Source organism: Pelobates fuscus, chromosome 9 (assembly GCF_036172605.1).
Source record: "Pelobates fuscus isolate aPelFus1 chromosome 9, aPelFus1.pri, whole genome shotgun sequence".
NCBI lineage: Eukaryota > Metazoa > Chordata > Amphibia > Anura > Pelobatidae > Pelobates > Pelobates fuscus.
The window spans coordinates 86,886,017-86,908,269 of record NC_086325.1 but is presented as its reverse complement, the minus strand read 5'-3'; the positions used below and the strand labels follow the sequence as shown (position 1 = coordinate 86,908,269).

Sequence of the window (22,253 nt, the reverse complement as noted above, 5' to 3'; positions counted from 1 at the left end):
AAATTCAGGACTTTCGATATTCTGGACTTCGGCAATTTGTCACTTCAACACTTCGGAACTTTGGCAACTTCAGCACTTCGGCAACTTCGGCACTTCGACACTTCGGAATTTCAGAATTTCGGGACTTCGGCACTTCTGGACTTCTTTTGCAGCCGCTTAGTAGATAACTCCCTAATACCGTGGGAATTAGGGAGTTATCTACCAAAAGGCTGAAAGACCTAAATTGGTCTTTCAGCCAAACTTACTAATACTAAGTAAAAATTACTTAGTATTAGTAAATTTTGCCCCTACTCTCTATAGCGCGAGTAGGGGCATGTCTAGTAAACAGTGAGCAGCCTTTGGCTTCTCACTGTTAAAAAAATAAAAATAGGGTCCCCCCTATTGCCCCCCCTGGCCCCCACCCCTGAGCAGTGGGTGGGGGCCCTAAATACTAATTGGGTGGGGACACCTAATGTCCTCCCCCATGACCCCCACCCCTGAGCGGTGGGTGGGGCCCTAAATACTAATAAGGGGGGGACCTAATGTCCTCCCCCTGGCCCCCACCCCTTTGCGGTGGGCGGAGGCCCTACAGTAAAAAAGGGGGGGGACCTAACATCCTCCCCCTGGACCCCACCCCTGAACGGCAGGTGAGGGCCCTAAATACTAATAAGGGGGGGACCTAATGTCCTCCCCCCTGGCCCCCACCCCTGAGCGGCGGGTGGGGGCCCTAAACATTTTGTTACCCCCCAGGTGACTAGGGGTTTGGGGACCCCTAGTCACCTGGGGGGTAAAGAAAATTAGCCCCCTACCTACTCCCTCACCCTAAAAATAATGAGGGGGGGTCCTTTAACTAAGTACCTGGAAAAAAAACAACTTACCATTCGATGTTTTCTTTCTTCTAAAATCTTATTTTTTCAGCCCCAAAAAGGCAAAATAAAAAATCCATAATAACCAAAAAAATAAAAAATAATAATCCATCTTCACCCATGTAGGGCTCCGCGCAGACTGAGCTCTGCAGAGCGGGGAAAGGTTTATAAAGCCTTGCCCCGCCCTGCAATTAGGCTCAGAGCACTCTGATTGGTGGGTTTAAGCCATCCAATCAGAGTGCTCTGACAGGTAAATGAAGGGACTGACAGGTAAGTCTCTAGATTCTCTAGAATTTTCCCACGCTGTGTAATTTGACTCATAACACTCTGATTGGTTACTTAATCTACCAATCAGAGTGTTATGAGTCAAATTACCAACCAATCAGAGTGCTGTGACAGGTAAATGTACAGACTTACCTGTCAGTCTCTTGATTTACCTGTCAGAGCACTCTGATTGGATGGCTTAAACCCACCAATCAGAGTTCTCTGAGCCTAATTGCAGGGCAGGGCAAGGCTTTGTAAGCCTTCCCCCGCCCTGCAGAGCTCAGTCTGCGCGGAGCCTTCCATGGGTGAAGATGGATTTTTTTTTGGGCGCTCGTTTTTTTTTATTTTTTTATTCGTCGGTTATTATGGATTTTTTTATTTGGCCTTCTTTGGGGCTGAAAAAATAAGATTTTAGAAGAAAGAAAACATCGAATGGTAAGTTTTATTTTTTTTTACAGGTACTTAGTTAAAGGTCCCCCCCTCATTATTTTTAGGGTGAGGGGGGTACGTAGGGGGTTAATGTTTTTGGGGCGGGAGGGGGTGACAAGGGGTTTGGGGATCCCTAGTCACCTGGGGGGGTAAAAAATTCTTAGGGCCCCCACCCACCGCTCAGGGGTGGGGGCCTGGGGGGAGGACAATAGGCCCCCCTATTGGTATTTAGGGCCCCACCTGCCTCCTAGGGGTGGGGGCCAGGGGGGAGGACCTTAGGTCCCCCCTTATTAGTATTTAGGGCCCCCACCCACCGCTCAGGGGTGGAGGACATTAGGTCCCCCCTATTCCAATTTAGGGCCCCCACCCACCGCTCAGGGGTGGGGGCCAGGTGGGAGGACATTAGGTGTCCCCCCTTATTAGTATTTAGGGCCCCCACCTGCCGCTCAGGTGTGGGGGCCAGGGGGGAGGACATTAGGTCCCCCCCTATTCCAATTTAGGGCCCGACCCGCTGCTCAGGGTTGGGGGCCAGGAGGGAGGACATTAGGTTCCCCCCCCTTATTAGTATTTAGGGCCCCCACCCACCGCTCAGGGGTGGGGGCCAGGGGGGAGGACATTAGGTCCCCCCCCTTATTAGTATTTAGGGCCCCCACCCACCGCTCAGGGGTGGGGGCCAAGGGGGAGGACATTAGGTCCCCCCCTTATTATAATTTAGGGCCCCCACCCACCGCTCAGGGGTGGGGGCCCGGGGGGAGGACAATAGGTCCCCCCCATTATTTTACATTAGGGCCCCCACCCGCCACTCAGGGGTGGGGGCTGGGGGGGCAATTTTTTTTTTTTTTTAAACAGTGAGCAGCCACAGGCCCCTACTCACGGTATAGCGAGTAGGGGCATAATTTACTAATACTAAGTCATCTTTACTTAGTATTAGTAAATTTGGCTGAAAGACCATACCATTACCATACCATGGGAATTAGGGAGGTTATCTACTTATTCATTCCTGTCATTACATGACTGGCTAAGTAACTTACATTTTATATGAATGTATATATTCATTATATGAATGTGTGTTACATGATTGTTGTTGCAAATGCTTACAACTGAATCCTGGCTATGTTTGTATACTTTTTATTTAAAATTGTATACAATGTAACATTCTTCTACTTTCACTGGGTAAGTATATGAGTACTTAGGCCATACTGTGCTTTGGAACTTCGGCAACTTTGGCACTTCAACACTTCGGAAATTCGGTAATTTCGGAACTTCGGGACCTCGGCAATTCAGCACTTCGGCAATTCGGCACTTCGGCAATTATGACATTCGGAAGTACGAAACAAATTGCACATGTCTAGCAAACAGACTAAGGCTTCAGCTCAGGGGTACGTTTTAGGGCTGCACTGAAATGTTGACCAATTTATTGTCTTGCTTAATCATCCTTAAAATACTTCCTTTTGTGGAAGTATTTAAAAAGGTCAGAGTTTGCACTGGGTAACTATAACCAGAATTAGCAAAGTGCAAAACTGTGCCACAAATTCACTAAAACATGTCAATAAAGTGCATAAACTTAATGTAAAATAAATGTGTCAGCATGGTATTTTCACAACTTACAATAACCAGTAATGCATTTTCATTAACACCTAAAATTGTACAGATCACAGTGAAACCATTTTTTTTCCTGAGAAATATATTTATGGATGATAATATGACCAAACACAAACTCTTATGCCTACAACTATACCAGCTCAAGTATTGCAGATTTTCAGTATACATCAAAGTAAGTGACCCTTAGTATTGACATCAGTGTTAAAGAAGTTGCCACATATGTAAGGGGAAAGGGAAGTTTAAATAGTGCAGGATATCTTGCAAAATATAAAGTGTGGTACAGCAGGCTGTAGTATTGGTTATGGTGCTTTGAATGTTCCTTTAAGTCCCTCTTAGCGCTCCACCTTGTATTATTGTCAGGATCAAGACAGGGATCCAACACGCAGTGTACTAAAACTATAAAGACGTATACTGGACCTTAGAGTGGCCGGACGAACGTCAAGCAAACAAGGAATGGTCAGGGACAAGCCAAGGTCGAGGGAACGAGAAGACAGGTAAGCGTAAGCCAGGCCGAGTATAAGGATAGGAGAGGTAAGCAAAGTCAAGAAACAAGCCAAGTCAAAACCGTAGAACACTAGGAGAATATAAACGCACTGAAGGGACAGGCAAGCTGAAACCACGACAGGGCAATGACTCACAGTAAGTGAGTACCTTTTATACCCTGTCTCTTTAATTGATATCCACGCCCCCAGAATGTCCTGGTTTGAGATTTTCCGTGGGTCGTGACGTGATTGACGTGATGACGTCGGCAGAGTTGCGCCGTGTCATAAAACGAGGCGGGGCTATCGCGGCCGGCGCCCAAAGTGCCGAAATTGCTGGAGAAGAAGGAGGTGTGAGAGGCAGGTACCATGACAATTATGCCCTATGTCCAATCCTAAATTTTGACGTAGTCTATTTATCACATATTGACAATACATCATGGGATACAATCAGAGTATTATTTGTATAAACTTAATTGTTATAATTCTAAGCCTATATTCATAAACTCTACACTCGCTGTTAGTGATGTCCCGAACGGTTCGCTGGCGAATAGTTCCTGGCGAACATAGCGTGTTCGCATTCGCCACGGATGGCGAACATATGCGATGTTCGGTCCGCCCCCTATTCGTCATCATTGAGTAAACTTTGACCCTGTACCTCACAGTCAGCAGACACATTCCAGCCAATCAGCAGCAGACCCTCCCTCCCAGACCCTCCCACCTCCTAGACAGCATACAATTTAGATTAATTCTGAAGCTGCATTCATTTTTTTTTTGTGTGTTTGTGTTTATTATACATTATCCTGCATAGCCAGTAACCTGTGTTTATTATACATTATCCTCCCATAGCCAGTAACCTGTGCTTATTATACATTATCCCCCCATAGCCAGTAACCTGTGTTTATTATACATTATCCTCCCATAGCCAGTAACCTGTGTTTATTATACATTATCCCCCCCGTAGCCAGTGACCTGTGTTTATTATACATTATCCCCCCATAGCCAGTAACCTGTGTTTATTATACATTATCCTCCCCATAGCCAGTAACCTGTGCTTATTATACATTATCTTCCCATAGCCAGTAACCTGTGTTTATTATACATTATCCTCCCCATAGCCAGTAACCTGTGTTTATTATACATTATCCCCCATAGTTATTTATCGTTGGACCTAGGCAGCATGATGTCTTAGGCCGGCCCAGGGAGTGAGTGAGTGAGTGAGTGAATAATATAATATATATAATATATATGTTCAGAAACATATTAGTAATATATGTAAATCGGGTTCATGCAAATAGGGTGAAAAGGTATTAAAGAAAAACATACTTATTGCATCAAATTTACAAAGCCAAACTTTTAAAAGCTTTCCTCATTTCTTTCTGGGGATGAGGAATATATCGGTTGTAGACTAAGGATTTCCATCTGCCCAATCTTTTAATAATATGCACTGGAGTGTCAGTGTTGAAGGAGACCGAAGCTGCCCCTATTCTAAATGAAAGACCCGAGACATGGATACAACCCAATCTTAGGAGTAGTGTTCTGATGTAGAAGATGAATTTAGCCGTAGTCAGAGGGATTCAGTGAGAGTAGTGGTGAAATGTGTGTGGCATGACTGAGTGTGGGTAAGTAAGAGTCAAGTATTTTAACTGGGCACTAGTTCTAGGTGGGAAAAAGTGGTATAGCGGATGGATGAGTAGTTTGGTTCGTTTTAGAGATTTGTAGAGAAAGTATATAGTGATCATGATTTTTAGCGATATCCAATATTTTTAAGGTGGTCCCAGTGCCACCACTCATATCTGGTGTCACAATAACTTGCATTTAAAAAAAACAAAAAAAAACTTTTTTGACTGTAATATAAAAGCAGTCAGTTTCCTTCACATGTGTGCGTTTCAGGGCCTGCCAGGGCACAGTGTCACACCAGTGCAACTCATATCTGGTGTAACAGTAGTGTACATTTAAAAAAAAAAAAATACCGGGGGCTTGTTGTCACCTTTCGGGGACCCTTGGTGTTGTACGTGGCTGGGTGGAGGAAGAGACCTTCAATGACATCAGTGAGGACAAGGAACGGGACATGGCTAGCTTGGTGTCCAACCTTGTGCAAATGGGGAGTTTGCGGTTGTGCAAATGGACTGTTTGCGGTTGTTTGCGGTGTGTTAAACGGGGAGTTTGGTCTGTCACTGTGAAGCGGGCGTAACCCTTACACTACCTGATCAATACAACATCATACCTGATGGTTTAAAGCACGTTATTCCAATCAATTTAGGAATGTTAGGTGATTAATGCCCTTTTATGGATTAAAACCAGACTCTGCATCAACTATGTAATTTTCCATGGGAGTTTTGCCATGGATCCCCCTCTGGCATGCCACAGTCCAGGTGTTAGTCCCCTTGAAACAACTTTTCCATCACTATTGTGGCCAGAAAGAGTCGCCGTGGGTTTTAAAATTCGCCTGCCTATTGAAGTCTATGGCGGTTCGCCCGATTCGCCCGTTCGCGAACATTTGCGGAAGTTCGCGTTCGCCAACAGAAAATTTCATGTTCGCGACATCACTACTTGTTGTATTAACTCACACCATGATATAATAATCTCAAACCTGCAGCATTTCAGTATTAAACCTGCATCCACTCCGTTAAACAATACCCACTCACCATGCTGTATAATTAAAGGGAACTTATAGTCTAGAAAATAACAAAAATACATATAAAATAAATATTTAAGAGAGAGAGCGCAGCGGGGAGTGAGCAGCTGCTGACCTGGCACACCATCCTTAGCTAGCAGCACTGAAGGAAGTCACCCTCCTGAAGAAAAACAATTTTAGGGGAATGACTGAAAGCCCAGGCTGCCCCGGCAGGCAGATCAACAGACAGCAGGTCTGGTTATGTGATTTGGTCAAACCATCAACTTCATACACAAGAGGGCACGTAGATCCTGACCCATCAGAAGGGGCCAGAGGAGGAAGATCTATATACATTTAAGATCCAAGCCACCAGTAAGGAAGAAATTGACCCAGTATTCAAACTGACTTCTAAACAGTTAACATATGACCATATCTGGGGGCGGAGCCAACAGCCGAACTGACTGGTCGCATCTCAAGAGAGCTCCGAGACACATAGCAGTAATTTAAGCAGATTTTGATTAATTTACCCCACAAAACAGCTACAAACGTTCACCTGTTGCAGGAGGAGACCCACCAATGGGCAGGAAAAACAAAAAAATGAAAACCGACCTGCCCCGGCCAGGCGCCAGCATAGGGGATCTGTGGCAGCGAGCACGATGCGCGCCACGGCCCGATTTGGAGGCCTACATGGACGACTTCGCAGACTCAGACGAAGGTCTCTCAGAGCCTGAGGAGACAGGCCTACCCGCCATGCAGGCCCTGACACAGCCTCAAGCGAAACCGGACGATGCCCCGGTTACAGAGGCTGAAATGAGGGAGCTGTTAGCGGAGCTCCGCAGTAACATCCAGGTGGATATGGCGGAAATTAAAAGGGACATACAAGGCCTAACACACCGCATGAGCACCGTGGAGCAAGATTGCCGCACCCAATCGAGGCAAGTGTCCACGCTCCAACAGGAGGTGAAAACGCTACACCTAACACACCTGAGACTGGAACAGACCCTGGCGACGCTAGAAGACTCACGCCGAGCCCAAAACATAAAGGTTAGAGGGGTAGCAGAGACTGTCCCCGAGTCTGAACTCCCCCACTTTTTCCTGCGTTTGATTAGCAAGCTACTCCCACCGAAGCAGGCCAAGGGGGTTGTACTGGACGGCATGTTCAGGATCCCGAAATCACCCACGGCACCACAGGCGGCACCCAGAGACTTAATTGTAAAGTTTCAAAATCGACAGGACAAGATGGCGGTAATGGCCGCTGCCAGGAGTAGCGCGCCACTAGCCTTTGAAGACATGGCTCTATCGCTGTACGCAGATCTATCAAGAGGGACTGCGGCATGGCGCGCAACTTTACGGCCTTTCACCACCTTACTCCGCGCTCACAATGTGAAATACCAATGGCGCCCCACACACAAGCTTCTGGTGACTCAAGGTGCACATACCTACCTTATTACGAACCTACAGGAGGCAAAGTCACATCTCGTCGCCTTGGGCTTCCACAGGACGCACTGCAACAGCCCCGCACTACACCCAGATCACACGAGTGGAACCCGGCTACCGCAGAGACCTTTGTCCCCAGAGACATGACCCGCGCTACACGGACAGTAGCCCCTACCTGAGCTCCCCTGTAGAGAGCGCCCACAAAGCGTAGCGCTGTCTTGATACCGTTCCACAGTTTTGTTATTATTGTTTGCACTTATATATGGACAGGCCGAGTTGGCCACTACATAATTACCCACCTACCGTACCCAGGAACACCGACCCGCAGGCCTAAACGAGACTCTCAACTCGCCTTTCCCGACTAATGGCCGACCGCTGAGTACCTTGGCGGGAAGACCTAATCTGTACGAGTGGTGATCACTCGAGACACGGGCTAAATGAAAGGCACAACGGGACCCTACGGGACTACTAACCCCTCCCCGGCGACCCCCACACTCACTGAGAATATTACAGCTGCACACTTCCAACAGGATTGTGGACACTAAACGTCTGGAGGGCATTGACTTTTTGGTTACTTTACTTACTGCTTCCCTGAGTTGATTGATTTACTTATACAGGGGTACACTAGGAAGTAGAGCCGTTCTCACCCGTAGACCTCACACACCAACCCCCCCCCCCCTTATTTACTTATTTTGTTTTCACGAGCAGAATACACGAGACGCAAATTGTTTAGTTAAAACGCGGTTCAAAAGTACAGAATTTACTTTAGGCAACACCTTAGGGGGAGAGGCTACTAACCCACGGCTGATTAACCCGGAGTGGCTAAGCTGCACAGCTCCACGACTATTACTGTTTATCCATTAACACGCATAATCTACAAATATATGACCCCTGCTTGGTTACTGAGTTTGTTAATACGCTGATTAAGCATACTAATGTGGCTGAATGCGCCCGTAACACTTTGCACACCTAAATGCACACACAAGTAACTTTCTAGCTCTGCCTCGCACCCTCCCCTTACTAGCAATGGTGGCGAACCCGAGCTACGTTGTATTGTATACTATTATGTAGGCGCATGCTGTCATAACATTTCATGTAAGACTGACTCGTTTCTCGCACAGACCACTGGAAATTTTATCAGGGCCCCACAGAGACAAAACAACCACCTACTATGATCCTATAGGATATTGAGTAGAAGGCCTCCCACTACGACCAGGGCCGGCCTTAGGCCCTAAGGCGCCCTGTGCAAAAAATCTTCACAGCGCCCCCCCCATCATACCCCTTTATCCATGTACTGTGTGTGTCAATAGGTGTGTAGTGTAGTGGTAGCTGGGGGAGCAGGGGCAGTGTAGTGGTAGGTAGGGGATCAGGGGGCACAGTGGTGGTAGGTGGGGGATCAGGTGGCACAGTGGTGGTAGCTGTGGGAGCAAGGGTAGTGTATTGGTAGGTGGGGGAGCAGAGGTAAAGTAGTGGTGGGTGGGGGAACATGGGGCACAGTCGGGGAGAAGGGGTAGTGTAGCGATAGGTAGGAGAGCAGGGGCACAGTGGGTAACTGGGGGAGCAGTGGTAGTGTAGTTGTAGGTTGGAGAGCAGGGTCACAGTGGGTAACTGGGGGAGCAGAGGCACAGTGGGAAGGTGGAGGAGCAGGGGCACAGAGGGTAGCTGGGGGAGAGGGGGCACAGTGGTAGTAGCTGGGGGAGAAAGGGCACAGTGGTAGTAGCTGGGGGAGAAAGGGCACAGTGGTAGTAGCTGGGGGAGAAAGGGGAACTGTAGGTAGCTGGGGGAGCAGGGGCACTGATAGGCTAGGTGGGGGGCAGGGGGCACAGTTAGGCTAGGTGGGGAGGAGGGGCACTGTGTGCAGCGGGGGGAGCAGGGGCACAGTTAGGCTAGGTGGGGAAGCAGGGGGCACAGTGGGTAGCTGGCGGAGCAGGGGGCACAGTGGGTAGGTAGGGAGCAGGGGCACAGATAGGCTAGGTGGGGGGCAGGGGGCACAGTTAGGCTAGGTGGGGGGCTGGGGGCACAGTTAGGCTAGGTGGGGAGCAGGGGCACTGTGGGTAGCTGGGGAGCAGGGGCACAGTTAGGCTAGGTGGGGAAGCAGGGGCACAGTGGGTAGCTGGGGGAGCAGGGGCACAGTTAAGCTAGCTGGGGGTGAGAAGGCACAGCGGTGGCAGCTGGGAGAGTGGGGGCACAGTGGTGGTAGCTGGAGCACAGTGATGGTAGCTGAGGAGCAAGGGGCACAGCGGGTAGGTGGGGGAGCAAGGGGCACAGTGAGTAGGTGGGGAAGCAGGGGGGCACAGTGGATAGCTGGGGCGCAGTGCACAGATAAGCTTGCTGGGGGCGAGGGGGCACAGCGGTGGTAGCTGGGGTAGAGGGGGCACAGTGGTGGTAGCTGGGGGAGAGAGGGCACAATGGTGGTAGCTGGGAAGCAAGGGGCACAGCGGGTAGGTGGGGAAGCAAGGGGCACAGTGGGTAGGTGGGAGAGCAAGGGGCACAGTTATGGTAGCTAGGGCACAGTGGATAGGTGGGGGAGCAATGGGCACAGTTAGGGTAGGTGGGGAAGCAGGGGGCACAGTTAGGGTAGGTGGGGAGCAGGAGGCACAGTTAGGGTAGGTGGTGGGCAGGGGGCACAGTTAGGGTAGGTGGTGGGCAGGGGGCACAGTTAGGGTAGGTGGGGAAGCAGGGGGCACAGTTAGGGTAGGTGGGGAAGCAGGGGGCACAGTTAGAGTAGGTGGGGAGCAGGGGGCACAGTTAGGGTAGGGGGAGCAGGGAGCACAGTTAGGGTAGGGGGGAGCAGGGAGCACAGTTAGGGTAGGGGGAGCAGTTAGAGTAGGTGGGGAATGGGGATCAGGGGGCACAGTTAGAGTAGGTGGGGAGCAGGGGGCACAGTTAGAGTAGGTGGGGAGCAGGGGGCACAGTTAGGGTAGGGGGAGCAGGGGGCACAGTTAGAGTAGGTGGGGAGCAGGGGGCACAGTTAGGGTAGGGGGGAGCAGGGGGCACAGTTAGGGTAGGGGGGGAGCAGGGGGCACGGTTAGGGTGGATGGGGAAGCAGGGGGCAGTGTGGTGGTAGATGGGGGAACAGGAACTCCTTCCTGCTTCCCCTAACTTACCAGAGGGTTCGCCTGCCTGTAGCTCCGCCCCGCTTCCCATGTAGCTCCGCCTCCGATCGGCGTTTAACCCCGCCCCCTTTCTCTCACTGAGATCCGAGTGGGGAGTCTGGGGACTATCAGTGAGGGCAGCATTAAGAGGCAGGGGGGCGGAGCGCGGCCACGCTACACAGCGCAGCCTGTATTAGGGGAGAGCTCTGAGCTCTCCTTCACAGGTTGTCACTAGGAGAAAGTGCGAGCTGTGTCAGCCACAGGGCGCCCCCTGGTCCATGGCGCCCTGTGCGGCCGCACAGCTCGTACACCCCTAAGGCCGGCCCTGACTACGACCCTAGCGAGTTATAATATTGTACAGTTTGTCATGCTCACATCTTAGCTAGGCCACATGACCTTACGAGCATCAAGTAAACCTGACTGTTTAATATGTGTGACATACTCTCTTCTTTCGGGTACTGGGCGACAACACTCTGCAGAGCCTATACATGACGTAAACTGAACGCCACAAGCAGACTCACAAGCGACCTAAAGCAATCAGGGTATAAGCTAGTTGTATTTCATACCAGCGAGGTTGTAGATTGCACTTAATTTCTGTATCATTTCTCCACTATTGTTATTGTTATGTTGTTTAATGCCTCTGATGGTTGCCATGATTTGTCATATTGTTGCTTACGGTCAGGGTTATGGAGCGGCTGTTTTTCTCCTTGGATACCCTTCCTCCTTGGATATCCCTCCAAGATGGCAAAGCTAGCCCTAACGTGTTACAGCTGTTCAAGCTTTCTAATACACTACGAGTTAAACATGTTTATATATATATATATATAAAAAATAGTGCATCGTTCTACTGTACTCAATTGCTTTCCATGTAATACACTCTGTCTTTGAAATGTGCATGCGGAATGCCTTTGGGGTACCACGTGCCTATATGTTAACATCATATGCACTACAAAAATAAAGAATTAAAAAAAAAAAAAAATATTTAAAATAATTATAGAATTAAAGATTAATCTCCAGCACCAAGACTCCTATGCCGCAGTCTCCAGCTCCACCTTCATTTATGTCAGCATTCAAACTGACGTAACCAATGATCTTGTCAAATTAATGCATCTTATAGAGACGCAGTGGATTGGAGAACACATGTGCAGTGAAATTCCATGCTCCTCCAATCAAATGCTGCTATCAGCAGCATTTGATTGTAGAACTGAGTTTTACTTCGTTATGGAGGTGGAAGCCACTGGGGGCATTCATAACCATTTAATGTAGACATTACCATTTAAAAAAGAAGTAAATGTTTTACATTGCAGGGTTAAAACTACAGGACCCATGCACCCAGACCACATAATTGAGATAAGGTGGCCTGGATGGCTTTAGTGGTCCTTTAAATATTGTGCATTAAAGTGATACTGACACCAATTATGTTATAGGTGGCGTTATTTCTCTCAATATTACAGGGGACTCTTGGTTAGGGGGTCATTATTAAGAGGTCTGAGGGCCATTGCCCTACAGCTCAATACTAAGTATAATATGCACCTACTATATATTCTATTATCATTGCAGTATTTGTATAAAACATTTAACATAAAATTTAGAAAGGTAATGGAGTGGCCTCAAAACCGGCAATTTTCTTGCTTTCCTTTAACAAAATTTTTGATAGAAAAACCAAGAAATGCCCTTTGACTTATATCATGCAGCTTAGAACTGCTTTTCAGAAGCTTTAGCTAAAATTTAAATTTTTTAAATATTTAAGAATATGGCGTCCAACACAATTTTTTTTTTTTTTAACTCTTGGTAATCTACAAGATACCCTATACACCTCCTTTATTTTGCAAAAAAATACCGTATTTACTCGAATCTAATACGCCATTGAATATAATGTGCACCTCAATTTTTGAAACCTGGAAGATGAAAAATGTTTTTGCTGGTGAACGGAATGTGCATTAATACAAGAAGATATTACTATACAACATTGTGCTACAATGAAAATGTTTATTTCCATATACCATAGTAGCATTATGTCATTTAAATTTTAGTGTTACAAGTACAAGTCTGTTCATTCTTATGCCCTCTTTCAGGAACAAAATTTGCCTGTGTAAATTCACCGGAATGCAATTCGCTTGCTTGACTTCACCTGCATAAATTCTCCTGTGCGAATTCTCCTGTGTGAATTCACCTGTTTGAATTTGCCTTTTTTAATTCACCTGTTTGAATTCACCAGTTTTTATTCCTTGGATTGCAGTTCGTCAGAAAATGTAACATTTTGTCCTTAATGCAATGCGTTATCAAAGCTAATGCGCATTCAAATTTTGGAAACTTTTTATTCCAAAAAAGGTGCGCATTAGATTCGAGTAAATACGGTAAGTAAAAAAATAAAATACAAATTCTTACATTTAAAATTAATGGTGTAGATATTGCTTAGAAAAATAGCAAAGAAGTGAAGCATAAAAGGTAATAATGTATTTTAAAATACTAAATGTTGATTGACATTATATTCCATCGTGATTACTCCTTATTGAGAATTTTGACCCAAAACAGCATTTGGGTTTGTCCTGAAATTTCTTGCTCCTACTATTAAAAACTCGTTTTAAGAATTTTAATTACTAAAAAGTTAATTCCCCAGACAATTATTAAGGTTGTAAAGTTTTAAAAATGTATTCGATGTTTACTTGTGCATATCCCTTGTATGTTAGAAAAATGGTATAATGTTTTAATTTATACTGGCTTTGTCTGCACCAGAGCAGTTTCCTAAAGCTCTTACTTGGAGTCTGTATAAACCATAGTGGCCCTCACAAATGAAAGAAATTGCTGCTTAAGGGCACCAAAACAACATCATCTAAATTAAGTTTTTATGGTGCTAGGGAACCCCTGGAGGCACTCTTACATCAAGGTGTTCAACCGTTCTCAAACGGTTTAATCCTAAAGTTGCCTCTAGTTGCAAATTCCACTCCCCCCCATGCAACATCCAGCTTCTGAATTTTAAAAAAGAAATGTACCTTTCTTAGGCCAGTTTAGTGCATGGAGAGTCACTGATTGTCTGAGAGCATCAGCTTAATGCTCAGCAGCGCCCCTGTCTGGAAAATTCAGGTGAGGTGAGGAGTGGGCATCGCCGCTTGAGTCAACTCTGGGGTTAAACAGTTTGGGAATGATTTAACACCTTGAGGCAAGAGTGCCTACAGGGGCCTCCTGGCACCTTAACAACTTAATTTAGATGAAGTTGTTATGATGCCTTAAGTGGTCCTTTAAAATAGTCACCAAAGCAAGTGCAAGGAAATGTCAAGATTAAAAAGTGATCAAACACAGCTGTCAAGACGCCTAATACAACAGCAAGGTCATAACAAGCTTCAGAAGCCAGGTGCCAATCCTGCCATTCGTTTATTGTCTTAGCTGAGTTGTGGATTTCTCCCCACACACTGAAGTGCCTCACTACAGTGTATACTACTGCTGCTAGAATGCTCCTCTCACAGCTCACCCCTCTGTCAATCCTTACATTTGCTTCCTCTACCCCATAGGAGTCTATTGAAAAACTAACCCTTACTTATAAAGCTCTAAACAAAACTATCCCCCATTACATTTCATAACTAATTAGTAGAAACGCCCTTTCTCAGTTGCTCTGCTCTGTCGGTAACCTTCTATTGTCAGCTACTCACACCATAACTGCTACATCGTGCTTGTTCTACCTACTCCCATCAGACTCTCCCCTAGTCTTCATTTAAGAAGTCCCAAAACCCACCCAGACAGATTAACCTGTCTTTCGCTATCTCGTAAAGGGCCACACTCAGTGGTGTATTTTGGATCTGTGCTTTCCTAGGCATGACGGAACTCAGGCACCCTCTAATTTACATTTGCCCCACCCCTTCTTGTCAAGGCCACACCTCTTCCTGTCAAAGACTAACACAAACTTTGACTGACACACACTCTCAGATACACTGACATACACATACACACTCACTGATTTGACACAATCTGACAGGTACACACAATCACTGTCAGGATCCCGCGGGCGGCTGCGCGGGGAGGCTTCAGTCCGCTCGCGGCACTCACCCTCCAGCCGTCCGCAGTCCCCTTCCCGGCGTACGCTCGGCGGGCGGCATCCTCCCAGCCTCGGATGCCGCCCGCATATTCCTCTGCACGCTGGGAGACCGCCCATTTTTGTAAACGCCAGGGACAGCCACCTGACCCGGCGTTAAAGGCACAGTGCCTCAATCACACAGTGGGAGGTTTGGATATCTCCCACGTGTGATTGTTAATTCTGATTGGAAATTATCCAATCAGAATTAATCAATGGGTTTAAATACTTACCTTTCCTGTCTCTCTGTGCCCTGTTGTGGTCTTTGCTTGCTAGTATTGCTACTGAACTTGTGTTTCTCTCTGGTTACGTACTCTCTGGCTTGTGTATCCGACTTTGCGACTTTCTCCAACCCTTTGATCTCGGCTTGTCTCTCGTTATTCTGTCTTCTGGTTCCCCTTACTCGGCTTGTTTCCTGACTATTCTTTGTGTGCTTAGCCCGGCCACTCTAAGGTCCGGTACTGCACCTTTTCTCTGTGTGTGTGTTAGCGTGTTTGGTTCCTAGAATCGTGACAATCACTGACTCACTCACAGACACACACACACTGACAGACACGCACACACTCACTGACATACACACAAAATAACACAGGCTCCCTCCCAGACACACACACACAGACAGACACACACACACACAATCACTGACAAAAAATGTCACACATTCACTGACACACACACACACACACACTCACAGACACACACAATCACTCAGACACACAGGCTCCCTCACAGAAACACACACACACATTCACAGACACACTCACTCACAGACACACACAATCACTCAGACACACACTGACAGACATACACTCACTCACTCACAGACACACACAGACATACATACACACATTCACTCACATACACACACTGACAGATATACACAGACAGACACAAACACTGACAGACAGACATACACACACACATTCCCCCCACCCCATTCACAGATTATTTTTATTTTAGTTTATTTTTATTTAAATCCACCCAGCCCCCCTACCCTTTTACCTGGGATCCAGTGGGATTGCTGGCCAGGCTGTTTGGGCAGACGTGCAGGAAGGCGGGCGGCTTGCTGAGCTCCAGGCGGGTGCCTCATCCGGCCGCCTGCACCAGTGGTTAGCAGGAAGTGCGGGCGTGCAAATGCGATCGAGTGTAACACGCGGGTAGAGGAAGGGGAGGAGTTGGAGTAAGGGGATACATGATAGCAGTGAGTGGAGTACTAGTAAAATAGGAGAAAGAAGGAGCAGAGTACTTGCAGAATAGGAGAAGGAAGGAGCAGAGTTCTTGTTAAATAGGAGGAAGAAGGGGAAGAGTACTTGTAAAGAAGGAGCAGAGTATTTGTAGAATAGGAGAAAGAAGGAGCAGCGTACTTGTAAAGAATGAAGGAGCAGAGTACTTGTAGAATAGGTGAAAGAAGGAGCAGAGTACTTGTAAAAAGGAGAAAGAATGAGCAGAGTACTTGTAAAATAGAAGAAAGAAGAAGCAGATTACTTGTAGAATATGAGAAAGAAGAGCAAAGTACTTGTAAAAAAGGAGAAATAAGGAGCAGAGTACTTGTAGAATATGAGAAAGAAGGAGCAGAGTACTTGTAAAAAGGGAGAAAGAAGGAGCAGAGTACTTGTAAAAAAGGAGAAATAAGAAAAATAAAAAAATATAGGAAGGAGAAGGAGAGAATTGTTGTTGGCTAATAATAATAATAAGTGGGCTACCTAGCTCAGCCTTCCTGCTGTGCATTGCTATAAGGAAGGTAAAATAAACGAATAAAGGTAATGGAGAAAATAAAGGAGAAAAAAGGGAGGGGGGAGTGAGGAGGGGAGCTGATGCATGGATGAGAAATCATATTATGAGCGAACAGAGAAATATTTAGTCTTGCAGCATCAGCCACTAATTAAAGGTAATTTCAATTTACTTTATTGTTGTCTCATTAAACTTTATAAAGTTAAAAACATTATAAACATGTAGAAATAAAAAGATACATTTGAGTACATTTTTTTTTTTAAACACCCTCCTTTCTATTCCACACTTGTGCTAAAAAAAAAATTTGAAAACTGGTGGGCGGTAAGGAAATCAAGAAAGATGAATTAGTGGACAGTAGGTATAAAAAGGTTGATTACCCCTGCTCTAGATTGCTAGCTCTTTCAAACAGGGTCCTCATCAACTTATTGTTCCTGTATCATTTTGTAATTGTTTCATTTATTGTTAGATCTCCCCTATTATAATATAGTAATTTTCTCGATTGAATATATACACACAATGAATCGACATTACTTGGCTAATGCCGCTGCCAGAGGTGGAGTTACACCTCTGGCAGCTAGCTTTAATATCTTAGTATGTGCAATGCTTCATGTGAAATGCTGCAGATAACCGTAACCGATACCAGGTGAGGTGTCTACTGACTGCAGAGGTGCTGCTCTTTATGTGGCCGCAAAACTCCCTGTTATAGGTTAGACACCACATAAAACAGAATTCCCTGTTACAGCCTAGGCACTGTCTATCTACCATGAGTATGGAGGGGGGTTTAATGTGTATTGGCAGGAATATGGGGGGTTAATGTGTGATGGGAAGGCGTATGGAGGGTGGGATTGAATGTGTACTGGCAGGAATATGGGGGGGTTACTGTGTGACGGGAAGGAGTAAGGAGGAGGGGATTTAATGTATAGTGGCAGGAATATGGGGGGTTAATGTGTGATTGGAAGGAGTATGGGGGTGATATTAGGCGGCCCTAGACGGCCACCTAATGTGTAATGGTGTGAGGGACCCCTCCTTGAGCTCCTCAGCCCTGTGCCTCCTCACTTCACCAAGCCCAGAAACAAAGAACAGGGCTCTAAAAAGAGGCTCCAATCTGGCACCCTGCCTAGGGCCCTGGGAAACCTTAATCCGGCTCTGACTCCTGTCTACTCATTATGCCCAGCGTCTCACCTTTTATTGTGTCGTGTATATTGAGACAACATGTCCCTTTCTGTTTAGGAGATAGTGTTATATCCTGGGAACACCATGAACCAGACACATTGCGACAGCCAGCCAACAGAGAAGCAGTAAGTGTACAATAGATAATTTCTATAAAGTCATCTAGCATTAAACATGCTCATTTCCTAAGGTTCTTCTGTCAATGGAAAAACATATGCCTATCCATTCTGTACTGAATCACTCCCAGGTTTACCATGTCAATGAACATCCTGCACTGATGGATGCATCATTTATTACAGACAGCGTTCACATGTATGTTAGAGGGGACTAAATGCTGCATGTTAGGGGGACTAATTTCGTACAGGCTTATTCACTAAAGTGAGAATTCAAAGTGAATTTCAAATTTAAGGTCATAATAGCCAAACTGGAAACGTTAAGCCAGCTATGCTTTCAGTTTGGATAATCTGGCCTTAAATATGAACTTCACATTAAGTTCACATTATTAAATAAACTTGCAAATATTTTAATATGTATTTCATGTTTGGTACAGAGACATTCTTATCAACGCTCTCATGACCACTCCTCCAGTGCTGGTTCTGGCAGACATATGGGAAACTTGCCCAAATTTCAAAGCACAAGAACTAACCGAGGAGCCCTCTCTGATCCACAGCAAGCATCTGGAACCATTGTGCAGATAGTCATGAACAACAGCCACAAGCATGGTAGAGGTATATCTCACAGGTCTTGTACATGAAGTCTTAACAACCAGCGACCTATTAAAGTATACATGCACTAACAGGTCTGTTAAGGGTGAAAACGTTTTGACCCCCAGTGGGTGTTTATCAAGAACCGATGAGGATCGAAACGTTGACCAGTACCCTTGATATAATGCCTATGGCATAATAAACTTTAACACTCATCCTTTGCTTACTTGTTTATGTTGTGCACGTGGATAGCACCTAGGTAAACCAAATATTGCATTAGAGTTAGGTTGGGTGCTGAGATTGCTTATGATTTATATATATTCCACTAATAGTACTAGAACTCCACTAATAGTAGTCACCATTGCCCAATGGGTTCAGGGTTTACAGCAAAGGAACAAAATACAGAAACCTATTCATTTTTCCTATGCATGAATCCCCAATGATGTAGGTATTGGATTCTGAGTTTCTATGTAAATATGGCTAGATGAGGTCTCTCCAGTTTGAAATTAGGAATGAAAAAGCGAGGATTATGTGCATGTTTCAAGTGAAAAGGTGCAATGTGTTTGCACCATATACCAAACTTCCTGCGTATAAATATTACTATAGATAGGTTATACAAATTCCTGGAAAATAATTATCCATAATAATTATCCATATAGCTACATCAAAATAGATAGATCATAATTATCCATATAGCTACATCATGTATAAAATAGTAAAAATGTTTGTTATAACACTTTTTATCACATGTGATTTTATTAGGTATTTCTCTTTTGACTTGTGCTACACAAATAATTATATCGCTGAATTTAGTTATAGCAATACCAATTCTGTAGAAGTTCCAATTTCAGCGGTGACTTCAGTGAAGTTAAAACCAGAGCAGAGTTTCCTATTTTTAATTTCTAAAGTCCATATTGATTGGTTGGTTTAAGGAGTGGCAGTTGTAGCCAATGAGTGTAGGGCTGACTGCCTCCAAGCAATTTGTACTGCAAATTTGTTTAGGTGACTCCAGTCTCGTCAGTAACATAAGAACAATATTCAATGTGCTAAATGTAACCTTAACCCCTTAAGGACCAAACTCCTGGAATAAAAGGGAATCATGACATGTCACACATGTCATGTGTCCTTAACCCCTTAAGGACCAAACTTCTGGAATAAAAGGGAATCATGACATGTCACACATGTCATGTGTCCTTAAGGGGTTAAGGGGTTAAAGGGACACTATAGTAACCTGAACAACTTTAGCTTAATGAAGCAGTTTTGGTGTATAGAACATGCCCCTGCAGCCTCACTGCTCAATCCTCTGCCATTTAGGAGTTAAATCCCTTTGTTTATGAGCCCTAGTCACACCTCCCTGCATGTGACTTGCACAGCCTTCCATAAACACTTCCAGTAAAGAGAGCCCTATTTAGGCTTTTATTGCACGTTCTGTTTAATTAAGATTTTTTTATCCCCTGCTATGTTAACAGCTTGCTAGACCCTGCAAGAGCCTCCTGTATGTGATTAAAGTTCAATTTAGAGATTGAGATACAATTATTTAAGGTAAATTACATCTGTTTGAAAGTGAAACCAGTTTTTTTTTTTTCATGCAGGCTCTGTCAATCATAGCCAAGGGAGGTGTGGCTAGGGCTGCATAAACAGAAACAAAGTGATTTAACTCCTAAATGACAGTGAATTGAGCAGTGAAATTGCCGGGGAATGATCTATACACTAAAACTGCTTTATTTAGCTAAAGTAATTTAGGTGACTATAGTGTTCCTTTAAATACTTGTTACCCTCCTCCCTCCCCCTCTTGGATCATTGGATTTAATTTTTCCTTACTTTCCAAAATCATTGTTACTCTCTCTCTCTATTATTTATTTCAGTTATACAACACTTTCTTTGTTTCAAATCCATGTCTTTTTATTATTTTTTATTCTTGAAACTTAACCCAAGCAACTGTCATTAATGTTCCAAAATCAGTTTAGGTTTGCAATGTTCTCTTGCAGTATGTGTCTCTAACGGAAAAACATACTCCCACGGAGAGACTTGGCACCCGACCTTGCGAGCCTTTGGAGTAGTGGAATGTGTGTTGTGTACCTGCAACTTTACTAAACAGGAGTGCAAGAAAATTAGTTGTCCAGAGCATTACACTTGCAAATACCCTCAGAAAATTGACGGGAGATGTTGCAAACTTTGCCCAGGTACGTCATTTTCCATAGATTTGTCAAATGTCTCAGTTGCAGATGTAATCACTTATTTACACTTTTATCTGCGTGGGTCTTAGAAACATACTTTTGTAACCAGAGTTCCACGATATTCTCACACCATCCTAGGCCAGCATTATTGACATAAAACTTTTTATAAGGTGTTGCCATGCATTTATACAATCCAAACAATGAGTTGCAAGTTAGAAAAGTAAAGCATAGAATATTGTAGAATTATTGTCTATAGCTCTCAGAGTAATTCTTATACAGCGAATAGGAGCTCCTTAAAAGGAACAAAAATCCACATAGAGTAATATTGGCATAAGTTAAAAACATCAAAATGCACTCAAACATTTAATAGCGTCATTAAAGCAAGATGGGGACCATATAAATTCTAAACTGGGAGGAAGTGTCTGTGAAATAGGTGTTTGGATGCTAGATGTATAAGTTCTTTTTTACCATTGTATCCTTAATAATTATGTTTTGTCGTCTTTCGCCAAAACATTGGCCATGTATATTTGTTCTTTGGAACCAATTCTGACAATTGCACCTTCATGGATAAAATTATGGAGAAAGTAAAAAAAAATTGTTTTGCCAAAATCCTCCTTAATCTCTCTACTATCCTCTTATATTGATGGGGTTCTGTTGCAGTCTAGGGTCTTTGCATAATTTGTAAGGACCCCCCCCCAACAGTGACATCACTGGCAGGGAAAAGTGAGATTTACGTACCTGAACTAGTACCTTGCTGACGGCGCCATCTTGGTCCACTGCACCGTGTTCAGCTTTTTTCAGCTGCCAGGGGCACACGTCAGCGAGGTACTTGCACATTGGGGGCAATGCCAAGCTTGAAAAAAGGTAGCTCCTCCTTAAGTACTACATATGGAAATCATGGGGATTTAGTCACACTATATGATCATACATTGCATAAGCCTGCCAACAACGCCAATGTACCCCATATCTGGCAGGTCCTACACTGCCTAATGTATGCTAAAACAACCAAAGAATACATATATAGCACTTACCTGCAAGAAAGGGCAGAAGCCTTGAGGAGCTGCCTGCAGGAACTCTGAAACAAGGGGAATGATGGAAAACAAACGGGTGTGGCAACATAAAACAAACATTTAAATGAATCCAAGAGACTGGGAAATCCAGGGACGGACTCTAGGAATGAACCCAGAAATCCCAGCATAAAGAAAACCAGACATAGAATAGAAAACCAAAAAACAAAGAAAAACTAAACAAGAATTGTAAAAAGAGTACTGGATACCAGAAGCCATTGCCAGACATCTCCACAGAACAGAGCAGAATGTGACACTCACATTAGCACTCACTTTTTTTTTTTTTATTTAACCCCCCCAGTCTCCTTACCTTTAGGAATGCTGGGGGGGGCTCTCCCTCTTCCTGGGGCTGCCGGTCGGGCTGATGGGCTGGCTGCTGGGCAGGGCACGCCGCCCGCAGAGTGAGTCAGTTAGCTGCAAGGCTAACAAGACATTTGCCCTGGGCATTTTGGGGAGGCTTTTTTTACCGCCCCCTTGAAAATGACGCCCAAGGCAAATGCTTTGTTTGCCTTGTGGCTAAAACGTCCCTGGGCAGGTTAACCCTAGAGGGACCTGGCACCCAGACCACTT

The 22,253-nt window shown here is 45.1% G+C and overlaps 1 protein-coding gene across 1 annotated transcript in view; it reads left to right on the top strand.

The window, feature by feature from the left end:
* CHRDL1 (chordin like 1) overlaps positions 1-22,253 on the top strand; it is a 113,259-nt gene that overhangs the window by 66,184 nt on the left and 24,822 nt on the right. Inside the window, exons 5-7 of the mRNA XM_063432149.1 lie at positions 17,796-17,863; positions 18,286-18,463; positions 20,428-20,622. Of these exons, the coding sequence (XP_063288219.1) occupies positions 17,796-17,863; positions 18,286-18,463; positions 20,428-20,622 (441 nt within the window). The remainder of the gene's footprint in view (positions 1-17,795; positions 17,864-18,285; positions 18,464-20,427; positions 20,623-22,253) is intronic.